The 21,109-nt window shown below is 50.1% G+C and overlaps 1 protein-coding gene across 1 annotated transcript in view; it reads right to left on the bottom strand.

Annotated features, from left to right (window-relative positions):
* The window catches only part of MN1 (MN1 proto-oncogene, transcriptional regulator), a 36,739-nt gene extending 15,630 nt beyond the window's left edge, over positions 1 to 21,109 (bottom strand). Inside the window, 3 exon segments of the mRNA XM_048964312.1 lie at positions 17,575 to 18,895; positions 18,897 to 19,008; positions 19,010 to 21,109. Of these exon segments, the coding sequence (XP_048820269.1) occupies positions 17,575 to 18,895; positions 18,897 to 19,008; positions 19,010 to 21,009 (3,433 nt within the window). The 5' untranslated portion in view covers positions 21,010 to 21,109.

The following is a 21,109-nucleotide window of genomic DNA, read 5'->3' as shown; positions in this document are numbered from 1 at the left end:
AAAAATAGAAACAACAACACTAAGTAGGATATTTAAGCCCTGCAAATTATACATGGAAATCTCTGTTTTCCTTAAATGAAAACAGAATGAAAGAAAAGATTCCCTTCAAAGAACTTTGTTTGTGGTCGTTTAGTTTCAGGATGCAAATTAAATGAGTACTTGTTAGCCTAGTGGGAGAAAAAAGAAAAAGAATTTGTCTCTGAAATATTATCAATCTCCTCATGAGCAGAAGGTTTGGATACAGTTGGTTGAAGCCTGTTACGTACGTAGTCATCTTGTTCCCAAAGAAATCAACAGGAGCAGCATCCTCACATCCCAAAGTCACATCTGTATCCAGCTTAGCTGCCAGGGCAGGAGGACCTCAAGCCCTCTGGCTGCTGAAAGTTCATCCATCGGTTCCTCCCATCTTCTTCCCAGTTCTGCCTGCATCTCATGCAAGTGCTTCTGCTGTATCTATAATTCACAATTACGAGCCCATAATACAAAACTGCCACAGGCAAAGTCAATCACTCCCAGGGGTCTCACTCATCTGAGGCTCTTGCACACCAAGAAGTGGTGATAACGTACATTAACACTCTGGGTTAAGCTACATGAGCACAAGAATATTTGTGAAAATACAGCTGCAGTTTACCAAAAGCTTACAGGAAGGTAGAACAAACAGCATCCAGGATCTTTAGCTATTTCATCCAATTTGTTTAGAGCATTACCTTGAAATACATCTCACTGCCCTTCAGGATACCTCCAATTGCAGTTTGTTGGTCTTGGAAGTAGTGGCTTATATGAGAAAACCCTAGGAAATGGCTTCACTAAAATCAAGAGGAGTTAAAGGAATTTCAAGGAAAAAAAAAAAAAGAGATCAGAAACCTAAGAACAAAGTCTGGGTCTCATCCTAAGAACCTGCAGAGGGACATGCTAGAGATGAAGGCTCCTTGGTCCACCCCAGGGAACGCATAAGGCATGGAAGTACCACTCTAAATCCAATGGTTTTCCAATTGTGATTTGCTAATTCCTAGTAATTTGTGAACAATTTCTACAAAGTTTAAGAAAAGTAACAAAAAAAAAAAGCAGACATCAGAAAGCTTGAATTTGTTCAGCAAGGGCCAAAATCTCTGCAGGAAAACATACAGGCGTTTGTAAATCAGACTGATACCTGATGCTGTGGTTGCAAAATTGCTGGGTCCTGTCTACAATAGAAAAATCTCAAGTTCTGGTATACCCCAAATTTGATTTTGGCTGCAAGAAGAGATGGAAATGTTGTTGCCAAATAATAGATTTGGTGCATTCAGAAATATCCCACAAAATAGCAAAAAGGTATGTTGATTCAGCTGGAGGTCACACAGCTGACTGAGCATCAGGGCCTGGTTGCACAGCATGTTTTAAAGTTAAATTTATCTGGAGGAAAACCAAAAAATACATCATCAGATAGAAGAAACACACAGCCACGTGAAGGAAGAATGGCAATGAAGGAAATACACCTTAAAAAAAACCAACACAGCACAACACAACGAAACCTGGCTTACTTAGGTAAGTCTCTAAGTGCTACTATTAGGATGAGCTCATCTTTTTCTTCCAGTTGTCACATCACCATGAAGAGTCTTCATGAAATTCTCAGAATAGCAGCAAATCAGGAGCAAATAGCTGTTGGAGGAACAAAGTCATGTACTTTTCAGCTGAACATTAACTCTAAAGTTTCAAAGACCTGTAACAGAATGGAATGGGCCAATACAACTCAATGCTGATGTGGTCTCATCTCCAAACCTAAAGCTAGAAGTATGGGCCCATATTTCCTTCCTAGCTGCGTGCTCGTGTGATTGATGAACCACAACAATTTCAGTACCACTGGAAAATGAAACGATGACAGACAATTAACTTTCCACTCCATGTTAGCAGCTGTGTAGGCTCTGTTTGGAGCGATCAGGGACAAGAACTCCAGAAGTGCCAACTTCCACTTAGTGACTGTGCAGGAAGAGCAGGGACAAGGGACAGGACGGAGCAGCACCAAACCACGCAAGTGCTGACACACTAAATCAAGATGCATACCTCATGGTGATGGGTAATCTGTATAGGATTAGCAGATGACAAATTACAGTTCACTTCTGTCCCATATGCATCTGCACCTATTTGTTAAAACTGCTGTTAATCTGAGCGTGATGACAGAAGGACCAGCGCCATAGAAAGGCACTATAAAGGGAGGGAAGAAGATTGCTCGCCTGTGTCAGAAGACTCCAGGTTCACAGGAAGAAGCTCCACCAAGGAGGGACCCTCCAGAAAGAGACCCTTCCCCAGTGGCAGTCAGCCCTTAAATGAGGTCTGATCACACACATGAACTGCCTTCCCCTGTGCTCCCAGGGCTGACCGGGTCCTTTCTCCAAGCGCTCAATCAGTGCTTCAGGCCAGGACTCAGCAGTTACCATACAGTATACACAATCCCTGAAATTTATTTCAAGACCTCTAACAGGGGCTAATCTGGGACCTATTATCACAGAGATAACCAGATATCCTGACGTTAGGAAGACTACACTAACTGCACAGCTCTTCCTTTTACATCCATTACAGAACCACGGCCGCCCCAGAGATGGGAGGCCCCAGGTTTCCCTTGCTTACCCCAGTGCCCAGAAGAAAACCCTCTAGACTCAGCCACTCTCCCCAAGGCTCAGCCAAGCAGCACTTTTCAACTGAGTTAACAAAGGAGTGGTAGAGGAAGATAAGTTTAAAGCAGATACAGTATGCAAATAGCACGAAGTGATACAAGCACGTGTAGAGAAAGCAGTGACTGTTTCACCCGTGCTTGCTGAGCTGCGGACCTGCAGTACAAGCAGCAAAGGAGGCAACAGACACATCCCTCAGCCTGGTGTGCTCCAGGCATGGCAGGAGCCAGCCAGAGATGAATGCTAGCACAAATGGCCTCATTCTTCCAGACACAAATGACAGCATTACTTAACTCACGCAAGCTAAAACAGGGGAATCTGCTGTGGACAATTCTTTACCCCTATAAAAAGTAATTAAGTAGCATAGAATCATCTTCTGGGTGCATGCTAATTAGATAACAGCAAACAACCTTCCTATGCACATGGTCTGCAGGAAATGTAAAGCTTACACCGTCATAAGTGACCAAGATCCCTTTGCGAGAGGATTTTGCTCACAACTCCAGCACTCACTGGGCTGGGTGCTCCTCCACTGCACACCCTGCACATCCTGCTCGCTCTAGGGAGGCCCACTGCCTCAACATGCAAGCTCCAAAGAAACACACTGCTACAAAAATAAAGCCAAAAATGAAGACATTGCTGCGCAACAGCATAAGGACTACCTCTAGTCTTTATAACTATCTTAAGAAGGGCACTGCTTGTACTTTGTCGCTCTGTCAAACTGGGCAAGATTTTAAGCACCTTAGTTTACTGCCATAAGGCAACAAATAATCTCCACCCCACAGCTGACTCACACATTCCATTTGCACAGGCAGGGTGAGATGCAGGTGGTGCCACTTGAGTCACACCACCAAAACCCTCACCCAGCTTCGCCACAAGCCGGGGCCGCTGTGCGTTTAACACACTGCACTACATGCACCTCAAAGCATGTGAGACACTAGGTTAATTGGCCAACGTCAGAACTGGTTATTCTGAAGGTAAGGGCATTCAGATTGTGTTTTAGACATCTTTTGAGTGGCAAGCTCCAAGCCACGCCGCTAACCAAGAATGTGTCTTCAAACAGAAGCATCGTGCCCTCCTGGATGAATGCTTTGTTTCCTGGAAAATGTGCTGAGAAATAGGTACCCATAGCAGCACTGCAATAAATTATTCCATCCTCCATCCTTCCCAGAGGTTGTATCCATGCAGCCTCATCTTCCAGATGCACAGCTGCCAAGACAGATGAAATTTTAAGCCTGCTCGTCTTAGATAAGAGGGTGAATGAAATGAAAGCAGTAGCACCCATCACCAATTAAACCACGAGGACATATGCATGACAGAAACCGAACCCAATTTCTTAATGTGCCCATCTTGATCCATATTCCTCAGGCCAGCAGCAGCAAGGCAGCTGTGCTGGAAAGAGTTAATCTTGCCTGGAACATATCTCAGATTTCTCAGAAAGTCAAAGACTGCAGCTGAAGCCGGGCTGACTGCTCCCCTGCCTGCCTGCAGCCTGACCCCTGACATTTCCACTCTGCTTCTCACTGGCACAGAAAACTTAACTATACACAAACAAACAGGTTGGGAGGACAGATAAATGGAACGCAGGAGGAGGAGAAAGGAAAGATTTCTCGGATTTCTTTTAATAGCTGTGATTAAATAATAACAGCCACCACCAGACCTGGGTGAGGGGCTGGCATTTATCAGTAAAACCCTCAAGTCTACAGCAAGACATCTCTGTTTAATTAATCCTGAAAGGGTCCCTTCCCCCTTCCCCTTCCTAGAGAGGTTTGAGGATCCACACGTTTAAAGATACAGTGAGTCCTTTTTGGGCTTTTTCTTACAAAACACAAGGGAACAAAGCGCCCGTTCAAAAACACAGCTAGGATTTACAAACTCTACTGCAAAGAATTCTATCAGATGAAACGAAATTGGCAAACCTTAACGGAGAGGTTAGCTTTTGAATTAGTTGTATTTAACCCTCTGAAGCAATACACACATGAAGCAATGCGTTTTTACAGCACCCTGCTGCGAGCGTGCACGGAAGGATAGCAGACAGGTCCACAGCCATCACTGTTAGAGCAGAACCACCTTCCAAGGACGGGATCTGTTCGGTGCTTGGTGCAGCCCCACCACCCCGTCGTCGTCCAGTTTTCCCATCACCGCAGTGGCATCAACATCACTCTGCAGTGGAAGAGCATTCACATGCACCCAGACCACAATTTTACCCGTGCACAGTCAAAACACTGGACCCCATCTCCTGTCTGCGTGCCTTCATTTTGCTCTGGGAGGCCCTTCTGGAAGCCACTGCCTCAGCAAGCCCCTGCCCTTTGATTCTACCCGCGGGGAGCAGGGCAGGCAGCGTCTAGCAGCAGCGCGCTCAGCCCCGAGGCCAGACAGACACCTTGAAACCAAGCAAGCAAAGCAACCAACCCACTCTTAGCTCGCTGGAGCGTTGCAGTTGGAGCCGTGCCTCCAGCACTCCCGCGCTGCATCCTCCCAGCCCGGCACACAGCGGGCAGCGATGCTGAACGCGGAGCCGCGCGGCGCTCCCAGCACAGCACCGAGCTCCTCCTGCTTCTGAACGGGTTGTCACTTTCACACGTATTCTTTACCAGCTGGCCGTCAGCATTCATCCTTTCCTCTTTTTCCTGCTTCTCAATAACCATCGAGATGAGTGTTAGCGCCTTTTTAACCTCCTATTCTCCCCCCATTTAATTCTCCAACACGACTTTTCTGAGGCTTGCCCGGCTTCAGAGGAAAGCAGTTCAGAAAATGGAAAACTGTTGTGTTCCACATTCATTGAAGTAACGATCTGCTTTTCTAAACCCATTTTTTCCTTCTCTTTTTTTCCCCCAAACTTTCCAGAAGCTGAATAAACTGGTGGTGGAATTACAGATATTTATTCTTTTTGCGTGTAGAGTAATTTGCCAAAGCAGCAAAGGGAAAGGAGGAGAAAATTTTGAAGTAATGATTTCTGATACAATCAAAAGTGAGAAGTGGGAGAAAGGGTTATTTTCAATTTTGGAAGGAAGTTATATATTCTGTAGGATTTAAAGAAAAAAAAATCCCAGGAAAATATAAAACCAAAACCTGTTTTTTTTTTGACTATCTATATTTTAAATACGTTTCTTTCTTAGAGAAGCACCAGGATTGGGAAGGCACTGCGATGAACTGCACAACGTCTCCATGTATCCACACACCAAAAAATGGTTATGCAATGACAAGAGACAATTCGGTATGTAATCAAAGACAGAATCCCGACGTTCAAAGAGAAAATGACTGTAACAGCAGTGACTTCGAAAATGACAAGGGGTTTGGTTTTTTTTTTTAATAGAAACAATGGCCATCAAGATTTTTCCTTAACAACCAACGCTTAAATGCATAACTTAGTATGCAGCGTGCTGCCAGGTATAATTAGTACCAAAAAATAAAAAAGCAAGAAAAAAGTGATGCGTAAGAATTTCATACTTACAGTGGAGCAGCATTCTGTAAATGGTTAACCATTCACCAAAGGGCAGCAAACCCTTCTGATGACAGACCAGTTACTCCTAGGGCATCACATCCAGACAAGAGAAGCCTCAGCGCAGCCCACGGCTTGGCCAGTTCCATTTCATTTTCCTTGTAAGACACCAAGTTGCTAACAATAAGATGGCTGCACAACACCCAGCCTCTCAGGTTTAACACTATTAAGCAGGGGCAGAGGCAGTGCTGCAGTGCTGTTTGGTGCACGGCAGATAATCAGGACCTCTGTATTTGCATGTGGTTCTGCCCTGCAGCAAAACAGGGCCTCAGAATCCGTCAGGAATCCAGAGCACAGTGCAATAACAAAAAATAGTGCTGGATGTAACACTATACACTCCATATGTTCAACTACCAGAAATGAGAAAGCACACCGACCGCTCAACAGCATTTGTCACCAAGAGCCACTTTGTGCAATCGCGTTTGTGGCTTTTGTAGTGCCTCCCTTTATATGAAAACTTACAGAGCCAATGCTCCACCAGCACAAAACTCACACGTTACAAACAGCTACACCGAAATACTTCAATGTTCAAAAGTTTTGCTTCCAGGGAATGGCACATTTGGCTGTAAGAGCCACGATTTGCAATACTGGCTGAACTGCTGTGATTGACAAACGGTGAATCACAGAAAGTGAATCACAAAAAGGGAAATTTTGTGACTGAAGAGAGAGCCGTTATGTAAGCCCCGAAATAAGGACTGTAGTATTTTTCTGTTCTTTGATCGGAAGATTATCAGAAGACTTTGGTGAGACTAAAAATACGCCTTTCCAAACCAGAATTTATACTGAGCACAGTGTTAGTTAGGAGAAAGCCAGAAAAACAGTGCCACAAAACAGTGCTAAATCACATCGGTAACACACCGACATGCACTGAAAATCACAAAGGCTTCCAACTCGGAGTGTGCAAACTGGTCACTATTTGAGAACACATTTTGAATGACGAACTGAAGAATTCTGTGATCATCTCCCAGAAGTTTGCACATCGCTGGGAGCAGGAAGAACCGATTGATGCAGTTTGTTTCTGTGTGAACACGATGCATGAAGGAGTAACTAGTGAAAGAGCAACCCAAGGTGCATCTTCGGATGGCAAAGAACAAGTTTCAATGAATGCAAAGGAGGAGTGAGGACCTCCTTTGCCCCTGCAGCAAACACAAACTTTTATAGGAATCAAGCACCAAAAGGACAAAAACTTCCCAAATGCATGCATGTGGTGACAGGACATGCATAATTTGGCTGCGTGGATAGCAGGCTCACCTGAGTGACATGCTTAAGATCGTCTTCAAGAGTGTCTGCGTTGTAATTCCTGCCCAGCTTTCTAAATAAACAAATACAGACTCACAGATTCCTCCTCCAATTGTGTTCCTGTATGGTTTAGGTCAACAGCAGCATTCTCACTGCCTGCAGTTACACAGGAGCAGGCCCCTTACATACAAGCAGGGAAGCAAAATTTGGGAGAAAAAAAGCCATTAAAACCTCAGCACGGGAAGCCTGCAATGGCCCAGCTACATTTTGATTTCAACCAAGGTGTCCAACAAAACATCTTCAAGCAGAAAAAGAGCTCCAGGGAGGTTTTACAAGTAATCAGAATTGATCTGATAACATAAGGCCTTATGTTTCTTCTGCATTTCACATTTTGGAGAGTGTCCCAAGTGAAAAGTCTTCAAAGAGTAGATTGTCCCAAAAGCCATGGAAATGGCTGCTCAGTGCTATTGCCAAACTGCATTTCCACTTTGAACATGGAAGCTTTCAGGTGCATTCACTCCTATCCATATCTTCATCGTTCCAAGGACTGTTTGTACCCGGGAACTATTTTATTAGTACTATGAGAACACCTACCAGTTTGTTTCACAAAAGCATTTTCCTCATGGCAGCTCAGCAGCAAGAAGCTGCTCCAAGCAGGCATCCTTCTGTTAGCCCTATGCCTACCACACAGTTTTGTTCTCACCATTAGGATCCTTTTATTAAAAGGAAACAATTAAAAAACTTGATTGAATGCCTTGATTTGCCATTGCTTGCAACTTGCCGCTTATAATATTATCGTATGTTGGCTGGAAAGACTGCTGTAACCCAAACACTCACGTGTGTTGCATACACACCTTATCAATGGGAGAATCACCATTACTCCCATCACAGAGCTATTCCTTCTAATCCAAGGAAAAGCTGCCAGAAGGAAGAAAAAATACCTTGGCTTTCACACGTACAAGCTAATGACCCATGGCTACACGAAGCCGAAGTCGGTGACAGCAACGCATTGGGTCCTGCTTGTGATATAATTGCTCTAAAAAAGAAAGCAGCACAGAAATACCAACACCGCAGATGGAAAGAGACTCCTGTCTCCCAAAATTAGCTCTGTGTGTACACCCCCACGCCGCAGGATCTCCAGCCTGGATTGCTGAGGCTCAGCACAGCGGGGCAGCTCTGCTCCTTGCAAACATTTCAGTGAGCAACACGTTGGGAATGTGCAACGGTGGTGTGGGCAAGAGATGCTCCAAAGAGATGCCCCAAAGCATCCTGCAGAAGGGACAGCGAGGCAGAGTGCGGCACTGCCTGAAGCACACAGCTCAAACCCACCAGGTATTTTCCCGAAGGTTCCAAGGGGGGGAGAAAGAGGGGGGGAGAAGTACTGAGGATTAAAGACAGATCAATTTTGTTCTAAAATTTTAAATGAAACGCTCCTGTTTTGGAAAGAATTTCATTAAGGTGAAAATATAATACAGAAGTACCCATTTAGAAAGAATGTGCTATTAATTCTTAGCAGTGTGTGTGAAAGGCAAAATTGCATTTTTATCTAAATGGTTTTCTCTGCATAATCCATTTACAGTATTCTTTTACAGCTCAGTAATGGGAACTTTTCACAATTCTATTTGGGCCGCACCACTGTGAAAAGCAGGAGCCATCTTTAGAAATGATTAAAGCACAGCCCCCCCTCAGCAGGTTCTGAGAGAAGCTCCACAAAAAGAGGGCAAAAGGCAAATAAAGTACGTCTTACGGGATGGGAGCAAGAGCAGAGGGGAAAAACCTCCTGTCTTAATGACGTAAGCCAAGTTTTTGCCAAGGAGAAGAAAAAGGATGTGGGTTAGATTTTTTCTAATGGAGAAGAAAAGGTTTGGTCTTTTCCCTCGTCTGCGTATGAAGCAAAACCAGCTCCTCTTCAATGCAGTCCATCCCAGACATATACAAAATGGTTTTGCGTTATCACTGAATGCACAGGAATATTCAGAGCTAAAATAATAGTTACCAGTACATACAATTAAAAAAACATTTCATCATCATCAACAAACACTCACTTCTAAGAGTTCCACACCACTTGAAACTAGATATAATCTAAGCAATCATTCTCAACCGTCAACATGAGGATGCAGGTTTTCCTGCTGCACTGCCATCAGCTAAAGGCAACAAAGCTCAAGGCAAAGTGAAAGCAGACTCAGAATTGCCCGGACCACACTTGGTGAGGTTTGCTCCATCTGATACAATTAAGGGAAAATAGAAGATGCAAAGTTTTTAAAATGTTAGATTTTCGAATGAAACGTCTGAAACTCAAACACCAAACAGCACAGCATGCTGGCTTGGTGCTTAATGCACAAATAACCATTCTCCAAATCATGCACCAGGGCCCACGAAGGAAGTTAAAGCAGTGCATTTTCTAAGCGTTGTTAGATATTCTTCACCTCTTCTTTTCTTTTCCTGTGTTGACTTTTTTAGCTTATTTCTGAAAATCAGTACAACAAATCATTTTATTCTTCCGAATATATAGATGTAAGTGCAGCAGACATGTAAAGACAATTGGACAATGAATAGTTTTTGTTCCCTTCACCTCGCCATACTTCTCACTACAATGCAGTAATTACAGGAATCTGCTCCTGTTTTAAGCTTTACAGTAAGCTCTTTCCAAATTTAAGGCCAGCAACCAACCCTTCATTACGCTTAATAGGTAGACATAAAAACTTAATTATATCACAGTCTCTCCAACTGTATGTTTTACCAGCTCCTGGAGTTCATACTTGTCTGATTCAAGGAAGAGATTTTTAATCTGTTCTGTTCCATAACAAAATATTTGAGAATCGTGCACAAAGTGGCCTAGAAAAAAAAAACAATCGAAAATACAAAAGGATTTGGGTAATTATTGGAGTAAAATTTCAGTGCTTTGTTAAAGGAAAAAAGAAATATGTCAGTTCATACAAAGAAGATTCACAGAGCTACAGCAGCAGCAGGACGGTGAGGCTGCGCTCCGTGAGCCCTGGTCAGAGCCCACAGCTGCCCTGCAGCCCAGAGCAGCGCTGTACCCAAACACAAATTGATTTCTTCATTTCTCATATGTACCTCAGTTCAAGTGAATTCAGAGATGCGATACATCCGCACAACAGACTGCTTTATATCAGAGTCCCATTTTGCACGCACGGAGTTTAAAGCAAAAAGCTGAGCTTACTGCTATAGCTTTCCCTCCGACAGCTGTCCCAGCATCCCTGCACCACTTCAGAGCCATCTGAATTCAAACCCATTTTGCAGACAGCTACCACAAATAATGATAAAAAGATGGCACAAATCATCCTACTGACTAAAAGCAATAAAAAGGAACGAGGAGGAAGAAGTCACTCGATAGTCTCTCTTCTCTTTGGTAGCCCCCCGATCTCAAACTAGACAACGTGACATTTTAATTGCAATTGAAACAGTCCTCATTTTGGTTCTGCCTCTAAAATTAAGGCCTTGTACAGAGAGCAGCTGGGATTGGGATGCTTTCTCCCAGCATACAAAGAAAAGCATGTGCTTATATTTAGAGGTAGAGAAGGGAACTACAGCATCCAACAACAAGAAAAAGCAGAAAAGAAAAATCATACCGATTTTATCTTCAAAAACACACTCATGCTTCTGATTTGTTTAAATCAAGGCTGTGTTACAAGTGTTTGACCCAATATCCAGCAACAATAAAATCTGTTCCATCATAAAATAACAGCTGTTGTGCACTTTATATGATAATACTATTTTTGAAGTGTATCAGAATTACTGTCTCATACATTGTGGTAATTTTCATTGTGATTACAGTGGAATTCCCTGTTGGGGTGGGGGTGGAATACAAACAATAGGCACGTTTCTATTATTTTCATGCTTTTAAAACAGTTATTGGCCTCAAATTTGGGCTACCCTTCTAACTGGGCAAAAAATAAAAAAACTTTTGCAGTGTAACATCGTGGAGTGAATAAAAACTAGCAGAGCAGATGAGTCGGACCAAAAACACCTCTAACAATAAATGCAAGAAGCTATCCAGGTGTCCTGGAGACGTGAGGGATGCCCTGCTTGTGGCAGCATCGCATCAGGACCGGAGCTCACATCACAACAGAGGCGCCGTGCCACTGTTAAAGCCACAGCTGAAGCCATCGTGTGCACGCACTGCCTGGGAAGGGTCTGCTCCTTCCCCTGTCCAAGAAGAGAGAAGCAAAGGAACACAGCCACGATTCTTCTACCCCTGGATATCTGGAGGTGGTGATAAATACTTCCCCATCGCTTCACTTTCTTTTTCTGTTGCTCGGATAGAGGAATGCATTCAGCTTACTGCACTCACACGCTCCGTCAAAGCGCTGCAACTGCTGTCTTTTTTTCCAGGAGAGGAGAGAATAGAGAGTGGGACCTTAATACAGACTCCCCCACGATCTAAATGAAACGCAAGCCCAAGCATCCATAAGCAGAATGACTTGACCAACTGTGCCATCTAGCCAGGAGCCGGCAGCACTCACAGCACTCACAGCCTGCTGTAACCCCGCAGACAATCGGAGCATCACCTCCAGCACTGGGTGGCAGAGAGGCGCTCCCTGGGGACGGACCCTGGCCGGGCTGCATTTGCATCCCTGCTTGTGTGCTATCTTCCATCCAGTGCCACCCCGTGCCTCTGTGACTGCGCTCAGCAAAAGGCTTCAAAATGTCACAGCGGAGGAAGGCGATCGGAAAGAGAAAGAAAAACGGGAAGGTTTTTCTCTAGGAAAGAGATGCTCCAATTCTGACCAGCTAATAACCCTGCCTCCATTTCCTATGTGAATGGATCCATTTACATCTTCATAGCAAAATGGTTTCAGGGTATTTCAAAGAACAAAAAAAAAAAAAAGAAAGAAAGAAAAAAAAAAAAGGTCTGCCATTCTTTTTAAACTGCATTTTGGGGGAGTGTTGAGGGGAGGAAGGATGTGGCCATCCCCAGCTTTTGCACCACGGCTGCTTCACACCACAAATTAAAATCCTCGATCTTAAACCAACTTAATGAGGGTATGAAATGTTTTAGATTTTTCCTACCTTTACAAATGGCCGCTTTTTCAATTAGCTGTGCTTCCTCAGCCTCGGGATGATCTTTCTATTAGCAATACAAATGCTCTCTAATATTTGGCGAATACTAATTTGCCAAATTAATGAGATGCAGACTTAACTCTAAAAATATATATTTTGTCACACCAAAAAACCACGCTCTCACAACCGCTCTCTGATTAAAAGCTTCTCTGCGATGGAGAATATACCAAGTGCTGAAGGCCCAGCAGCCAGAACTGAAGCTAAGAGAGTTAAGAGAAGAAAAGGCAGCGCCTCACTGTTCACATCTCGCTTTTAAAGGCTCCAAGAGAGATCCAAGAGGTTGGGCAGGGTGGCTGACAGGGAGAGGCTGCACGCAACCTCCAGTACAACGTTCTGCAAAGGACCAGCAGAGCTCCTCACAGCTCATACGTGCGTTATTTCTGTGTTTGCTCTCAACTAAACTGTATTTATTTTAATGCAGAAATCTATCGAGGCAGCACTTAAACACAACCAGATTGCAGCTTCCCAAACCGAAAAGGCTCCTTCAGACAAACCTCAAAAACTAATAAAAAATCTGGACGGTGCAGCGTCATGCACTGCATTTTTAAGCTCAAATACCAAGCAGGCACAGATAGATTTGATAAAATTAAAACCAAATGCACACAACTTATGCAACGACAGACACCCAGCACGAGCTGAGCGCACAGACAAGGAGCAATCCACCTTTGGGAGCTACAAGTGACCAACACACACATGCACCCTGGGGAGCGAGATCCCCTGGATGTGGCTCAGAAGCATCACCCATAAAATGTATTAAACTTGTACCAAAAAAGCCTTTGCGTTAAAAGGGCCCCCAGTAATTAGTAATGCCTTAATAATCAGTCATGTTTTAACGGCATCAACCAAAATGAAAAGTTTTTGCAAAGGAAAAGTGAAGAATGATGGTATTTTTATACAAGCCAGTTGTCTGAGCACTATGAGCAAAATAGAAAAAAACCTGCTTTACGTGTTAAAAGCTGAAAAATCCCAGATGGGGAAAGCCAGGGTGGACCCTGAATTCCTCGAAGACCGGACAGCCTCACTTATTATAATTTCCATCGGGTATCTCCACCCAAAAACTCATGGGGAAAAGTGCAGAAGCAAAGCACACACCTCAACAGGAGCTCCCTCTTAAAAACACCCCTCAAACAAATGAAACGAGGAATGCTGTGCTTCAGAATACCCACCCCAGCCTTAAATGTGCCCCCCAAAAATACAGGCGTGCATGTACACATGAAACTTGGCTGCTTTTGGAGGCTAGGATTTTTAAAGTGGAAGAAAAAGGCACAGGGACAGAGGCAGTGCCATGCAGGGCCGCTGGTGCCTGTAACCAAAATGGGAAGGATCCCACAGAGCATGATGTGACCGGTCACTTTTTCTAAGTGTGCTCTACGAATGAGGCATTAAAACTGCTCCATTTTGGGAAATCTTGTACGAAAACCAGCATGCAAGTTGGGCCACCTGAAGATTCACTGTAGAGCTGGCTTCATGTTTTCTGTGGCTGCTCTGCCACTTTAGAAATATATGTGATATGAGAGACTAAAAACACACAGCGATTTGCCCAGCACTAAGATTTCACATGGCCACATACAGATATTTTGCCATTTACACATCCCTGTTATCCCACAGCTGAATGTGCCATTATAAGACAGCACACTTTGTTAAAAGAAAGTGCAAAGGTGCAGAGCATGTTGGTGATGTGCGTTAGTTCTGACACAGCCGCAGGTCTGTGGATGAAAAGGAAAATGGAGCGGCCACGGGAGGAGCTGAAATGCCAACAAATTCACACACTTATGCATCCAGTGCTGCATTATAGCAGCTCTAGCAATATTGCAAACTCTCCCCTTCTCTTTCAGGCAAACAAAGCAGCATCAGGAAACACACATTCATCACCGCCGAGTGCACCCAGCGCAGTCAATGAACTCACTTCCAGCAATCCTTACAATGGCACCAAACCATGCACTGCTCCCAACGCTATTTCAGCGTGTGAAACACCCCTCAACATATCCAACACACTCAGCCTCAGCAAACAAACCTCATCCCCCAGAAAAACCTCTCCGAATTTAGCAGTGCTGACAACAAAAGCACGCACTGGGAAAAGAAAGAAAACAAAGGCTCCCAGCGCCTCAGCAGGACCAAATTTGTCCTTTGTGAATACGTTTGGTAGTAACTTACACACGTCACCCACTGCTGCACCAAGAGCTGTGCCCTCCCGGCTCCCACGAATGCTAGGTTGGGTGTTATGATGGAATATGAACACCAACTGAAGGATGAAGCACAAAGCAGTGCTGCGCCCAGCACAGCACGACGGCCGCGCAGCTCTCGGACTGAGCTCTGATTTTTGCCATCAGCGCCTGCACGGTTCTGGGTTACACGTGGATGTCCTCACCTGGCACATGCAGCACACCCAAACATCAATTAAGAACGAAAACCAAGAGCCCAGCAGAACTCAGTGAATGGGTTTCTGGAGAACAGCAATCAACACCGCGCTGAAGGGAAATCGCTGTGCTTCAGTGAAACCAAGCAAAGAAAAAGCTGCTGAACTAGAGCTGGTTTTCACGTGAATGGGATCGAGTTGCTCTTTGTCAGCTAGAGCCACGCTACTGGAAGTCAACAGGAGCTCTCCAGGCTGAGTACTGTGATGTTTCTCTGCCGGCTGTAGCTGCATGGCAGAGCAGAGTGTGATGTTATAGACAGGGGAAGGAGCGATCGGCCGTCACCAAAGAGGTGCTGGTACAAGAAACTGTGAGTCAGAGACAATTCCTGACTAAAGCTTGTTACTAAATAAGACAAGTGCATGTGAACTGCAGTCTGAAATACCATTATCTGTCCTCATCTACCTTTAAATCTCACAGCTCGCACAGACTGCCAGGTAATTAGCTAATTATTTCACTACCGGCATCAGCATGAAAAAAGAGATGAATCATAAGGAATGCGAACAGCCACGAAAACAACTCGAACAAGTTGTCTCCCCCAGCAATCCGGGCATCACTCGCATGTGCTTCTGGTGCTGCTGAGTTTTAAGGAGATCCTCAATCACAAAGAGCCCTCTGAGAGCCACGGTGGAATCGGAGCCCTGGTCCTCCCCCCCCAGCACGCAGCAGAGGAGAGCAGCACGAAGGCAGCACAGAGCCCAGCGCTGCAGTCAGCCCTGTGCATCGCCGTGTCCTCCTCCCCCTATCCCTGCACCCAAGGAGAACCAACGAGATCGCAGGTTTCACCATCAGATTCAAGCAAAAAACATTTTCTCTCTTGCTACATCGTGTGTCAGCACAAGGAATTGTGTGCCAGAGAACCACAGTCACGGAAAATTCTCTGCCGGTGTCCCCGAGTTTTGCCATTTGAACCCTTCCAGCGACAGAAGGGTGAAAGCAAACAGTGCCTCTGTCCGCTGCTGTAAAACCAGCCGGCTGTTTTGTGCCTCTGAAATACCCAAACCCATCCTTATATAGGACCCACGATGGAATGGTTTCCTTCTGAGTGATGAGCTGCTCCAACAGCAGCGCTGTGCTTATCGCAACCAGGGACGTATTGCTCAAGATGTTACTAAGAATAGCGGTGATCCAAGTGCACGTAGGAGTGCTGTGAAAGAAGGCACCGCTCCACGCCACGCACACACAAACAAAACACACCGAGTTCTAAGCCAAACTGCACTTTTAATAAACGTGCAGACCGTGCGCGGCTGTTTTTCTTTTCTTTTTTTAAATCTATGGAATTAGGGTTTAGGGAATAAATTCTCCTTTTGCGATCTGTTCTTAAGCACAAGGCGGTGCGTTCACGGCTGTGCATGCGTGTGCAAGGGGATGTGTGACGGAGGGAGGGCGAGCGTGTCTGTGTGCAGAGTCTGCCAAGGTGGAACTGACAGGAGCTGTGATTTGTGCTAACTAGCTATTGATCCAGTCAGATCGAGATGTTGTGTACAAGAAACAATAAAAGAGAAGGGGCCAGGAAGGATGCTGTGTGCAACTCCATTTAAAAATGGAAAAGAAAGGCCCCAAACAAACCAATTTATGTCCTTGCCTGGGTGAAGCACGGAGAATGCTGATGGGCTTCCTACAGTCTGCTGTGCATGCTAAACACTCCCGCTTCAAATGAGAGTCTCCTGAGCTGGGCATTAACCATGAACAAAGAGACAAACAGTGGGGGCGAGGATTCACGCTTCAGAAAGCCGAAGCTGGAGCACCGACCAGAACTGGGAGTGGGGAACTGACGATGCCCCAAGCACCTGAGCTCCATCTCATTTCCCAATGCCTTTCTTAGTGAGATTGCCAGCACAAAACGCAGTAAAAAGTCGGTCTGTAAGACCTAGCCTAACAAAAACAATTCCAAACTACGCCGTTGTGCCAAAACTGCAACTTCCCTGGGCTGAAATAATGCATTTCTAGCGTGGAAGTCATGCACGTGCACTTGTGGCACGTCACACAACCACCCGTGTGCCCTCAGACACGTGTGCCCATTGTAACGTCCCCATGGTGGGCAGGGAGCTCTAAAATACAGCCGTGAGACGACAGAACAGAAACCGACTGAATCCATAATCGCCTTTATCTTAAACAGCCTTTCTCATAGGGAGTTCTCATTAGAATATTTTTTTCTGAGCTCGGAGAATTACGATGCCCTGTGGGCACGGGGAAGGATCAAAAATGACAATGAATGCCAAAATGAAACATCTGCCAGCTAAGCAAGTTTTACACCAGTGGACCCAGAACCTAAACTTAAATTTCCTTCTCACTAAAAAAATAAAAACCAAGAGCACCACCCTGCTACCCGGCTCCTGGCACATGCAAGAAAGTACCTGAAACTGCACGGGGATCACTAACAAATACATGTTCCCACGGCTTGGACAGATCTCTCTAAAAGTTTGGAGGAAGCGGATGCAAAGCACAGCAGTGGAGCCCCCCAACAACCCCCCAGCACCTGGCTGAGCCTCCACACCTCAGTGCTCTGCAGGTGGCCACTAAGCTCAGAACCACGACCCTGGGCCCCGCCGGGCTGTGGGCGCTTTGTCCCCAGCACTGCTGCCCCACCGAGCTGTGAGGCAGGGTGAGGTTGGTGCATGCCTGGTAACCTCAACGGCAGCCCACAGTCCCCCCCCATGGGCCAGGATGCGCGCGGGACAGCGGATACCTTCTTTGCTGGGATTCTGGGGCTTGGGCTTCTCCCACGGCGCCATGGGCTTGTCTTCCTCCTGCCCCTCCATCAGGGCCTTCTCACCGGGCAGGTACCAGGTGGAGTTGTGCTCCGCCATCAGGGAGTCCAGGTCGATGGTGCTCATAGCGTTCTTGACACCCTCTGAACAACACCCGCCCAGGTCACTGTCCCCATTCTGCCCCGCACACTCCCCCTTTTTGCTCTTCAACCCCAAGGGTTGGTCTTCCGAGATGCTGAACTGCTGCCGCTGGAGCTGGATCTGCGCCTGCAGGATCTCCAGAGGGTGGATCTCGTCCTGGGCCGAGGTGCTGGTGGGGGTCCGCACCTGCTCCATGCCCGGCGTGCCGGGGTGCGCGCCCGCCGTGCTGCTGAGCCCGTAGCTGTCGGGGGTCGAGGTAGATGTATTGAGGAGGCCGAGGGCCAGGGGCTTCTGTCCGTTGAGCAGCGCGTGCTCCCCGCGGGGCAGCTTGGGCGAGCCGCCCAGCAGCGGGCTGCGCGTGGGTTTGGGGCCGGCGTTGTCGGAGCTGGAGGACACCTCGTCTTCGTTGCCGTAGCTGGTGCTGACCTCGTCGGCGAAGTCCACGTGCGGGGAGCCGCCGTCCGACTTGGTCACGCTCTGGATGCCGCTGTCCAGCGAGGACATGAGGTCGGGCTGCTCCCCCAGCAGCAGCTCGCCGCCCTTGCCCCAGGAGGGCGAGGTCAGGGGCTTATCGTGGGGCGTGCCCCCGCCGCGCTCCGCGCCCGCGGCCCCCGGCGGCCCCCCCGCGGCCGGAGGCGCCGGTTGCCCCGGGCTGACGCCCGCCCCGCCGCCCTCCGCGGCCGAGAACTTCTCGAAGAAGGTGCCGGGGCTGACGTGCCCGCTGTCCCGTTTCCGGCGGCCCCGCCCCCGCCCGCCGCCCGCCTTCCCCTCGCCGCCGGCCGCCGGCTCCAGCGCGAAGCCGGGCGAGAGACTGCTCTCGGCGGGCAGCAGCGGGGCGGCCTTGCCCGCGCCCCCGCCCGCCGTCGGCCCCGCCGGGAAGTAGTCCGGGGCGGCGGGCGGCGGCGGGTCGGGCTCGGCCTGGCTCAGCTTGCGCTTGGCCTCGGCCGGGCTCTTCTTGTTGAAGGTGACGTTGAGGTTGGGGGCGCCCAGACTGGCGATCATGTTCTGGCAGGCGGTGGAGAGGGCGGCCAGGCAGCTCTGGCCGAACACGTTGTCCTTGCCGGCCGGCTTGCTGAAGGAGCCCAGCGACAGCGCGCCCAGCTTGCTGGCCGCGGGCCGCGGTGGCGGCGGCGGCGGGGGGAACTCGGGCGGGGGGCGGCGGGTAGGCGCCGGGCGAGGCGCTGAGGGCGGGCGCGCTGCCGTGCGCCGGGGGCTGCCGCGCCGCCGCCCCGAAGGGGAAGCCGGGCTGGGCCGCGAAGTCGGCGGGGGCCGCGACGCTCGGCCGGAGCGCTGGGAAGGGCCACGCCGCCGCCGGGGGACTGCAGCTGCGAGAGGCCGCCCACGGCGGGCGCGAAGGGCGGGTGGACGCCGGGCGAGGGCAGGGCCTGCGCCGGGCCTTCGCCCGCCATCCGCAGCGGCTCCTGCAGCCCCAGCGCGCCGGCGCCCGGTCGGAAGAGCACGGCCGCGCCGCCCGGCTGCAGGCCCAGCTCGTGGGGGGCCGCCTCGGCCGGCAGCCCCGGCCCCGCCATGCGCCGAGGCAGCAGCTCCCCGGGCGGCGGCGGCGGCCCCGCGAACCACGTGCCGTCGGGCGCCAGGTGCGGCGCCGGAGCGTCGAAGCCGCGGGCGGCGGCGGCCTCGCGCTCGAAGCCGGGCGGCGGCAGGGAGCCGGCGGGACCCACCTCGCCGTGGTGCCCCAGCTGCTGCAGGCTGGGCGGCCGCAGGCGCTGCTGGCTGCGCGAGGCCATCTGCTTCATCACCAGGGCCGCGTTCTGGCGCTGCGCCAGCGCCGGGTGCTCGGGGCCGCCGTGCGGCAGCGGCCCTACGAAGGCGTCGGGAGCCGGCGGGGTGAAATCGCCCGGCAGCCCCGGGTAGGACGTCGGGGAGAGGTGGCTCTCCATGGCCGGGCCGTGCATGCCGCCGGCCCAGGAGGCGCAGCGCTCGACGCCGGGGTTGCCGGGGAAGTCGAAGCGCGGCCGCTTGGCGACGCTCACGTAGGGGGCATCGAAGTGCTGCAGTCTTTGATTTGGTGGCTGTTGCGGAGGAGGGTGCTGCATATTAAACACGGGGTCGGCGTAGGGATGCATATTCCTGTTCTCCAGTCTGTGAATAGGGTATTCAAACTGTGCGTGCTGGTTCTGCATTATCGGCCCATTGTCCTGCAAGTTGGGGTTGGGAGCGTTGGCTTCTGTTTGCTGTTGCCTAGGGATGGCCGGCGGGCAGGAGTTCTGTCTGGCCAGCAAGCCCGGCGGCTGCTGCGGCTGCTGTTGCTGCATCAGCGGGTGCCTGGTGCTGGCCCCCGGCTCCAGGCTGGCGGGCATCTTCCGCGCTCCCCCGAAGCGCTCGAAGAAAACGCCGTGCTGCTGCTGCTGCGGCGGCGGCGGAGGAGGGGGCTGCGCCTTGGCCACAGCCATACCCGGCGCCCGGGGCAGCGCCGTCCCAGCGAAGCCGCCGCCCGCCGGCACCTGCCGCCCGCCGCCGTAGTGCGGCAGCTGCCCCTCGGGCTCCGACGGCGAGAAGACGGGCAGCTCGAAGTGCGCGGCGGGGCCGTCGCCGGGGTAATTGTATTCCAGCGAGTCCTGCGCGGGGAGCCGCCGCTGCTCCAGGCCGTGGGGCTCGGACGAGCCGGCCGCCGGCAACCCGTGGAAGGAGGCGGCGCGGTTGGGGGACTGGTCGAGGGGCAGGCAGGGCGCCGGCACGGCATGTCCGGAGGCGCCGGCGCTGTGCTGCTGGAAATCGGGCAGGTTCCCGGCGCGCTGCTGTCCGAAGCCCTCGGCGCCCTGGCTCTCGGCCATGTGCTCGTAGCCGTCGGCGAACGCCGTCTGCCCGCCCAGCGCGCCGTTGTAGCCCAGGAGGCGGCCGCCGTGCACGCAAGAAGCGCCGGGGTCGGGCCCGAAGTTGCCGCCGAAGTGCGGCTGGTGCTGGTGTTGGTGCTGGTGCTGGTGCGGGTGGTGCGCGCCGCCGTGGCCGCCGTGCGGCTGCTGCCCGCCGAAAAAGCCGTGCACGGGCGGCTGCATGCCGGCGCCGTGCAGCTCGGCGGGGCCGCGGCCCGGAAAGCCGTAGCCGTCGCCGGGCAGGCTCATGTTCATGCCGAGGAGGGGCGGCTCGCCCAGCGCGCCCAGGGCCGGGTCCACCGCGGCCGCCGGACCGCCGCCGGGGAAGGCCGGCGCCTTGAAGTGCGCGCTCATGCTCAGTCCGGGCTGCCCGAAGCCGCGCTCCCCCTGCCCGCCGCTCCGGCTGCTCATCTGCGGCTCGAACTGCTCCAGCCCGAACATCCTGCGCGGCTCAGAAGCGCATGGCCGCCCGCTGCCCCGCCGCCCCGCTCACATCGCGCCGCGCCCGCCCGCGCTCACCCCGCGCCTCTCCGCTCGCTGC

This window comes from Lagopus muta, chromosome 17 (genome assembly GCF_023343835.1).
Source record: "Lagopus muta isolate bLagMut1 chromosome 17, bLagMut1 primary, whole genome shotgun sequence".
In the NCBI taxonomy this organism is placed as follows: Eukaryota; Metazoa; Chordata; class Aves; order Galliformes; family Phasianidae; genus Lagopus; species Lagopus muta.
Note: the sequence above shows the minus strand (reverse complement) of the source record. Positions and strands in the feature narration are given on the sequence as shown.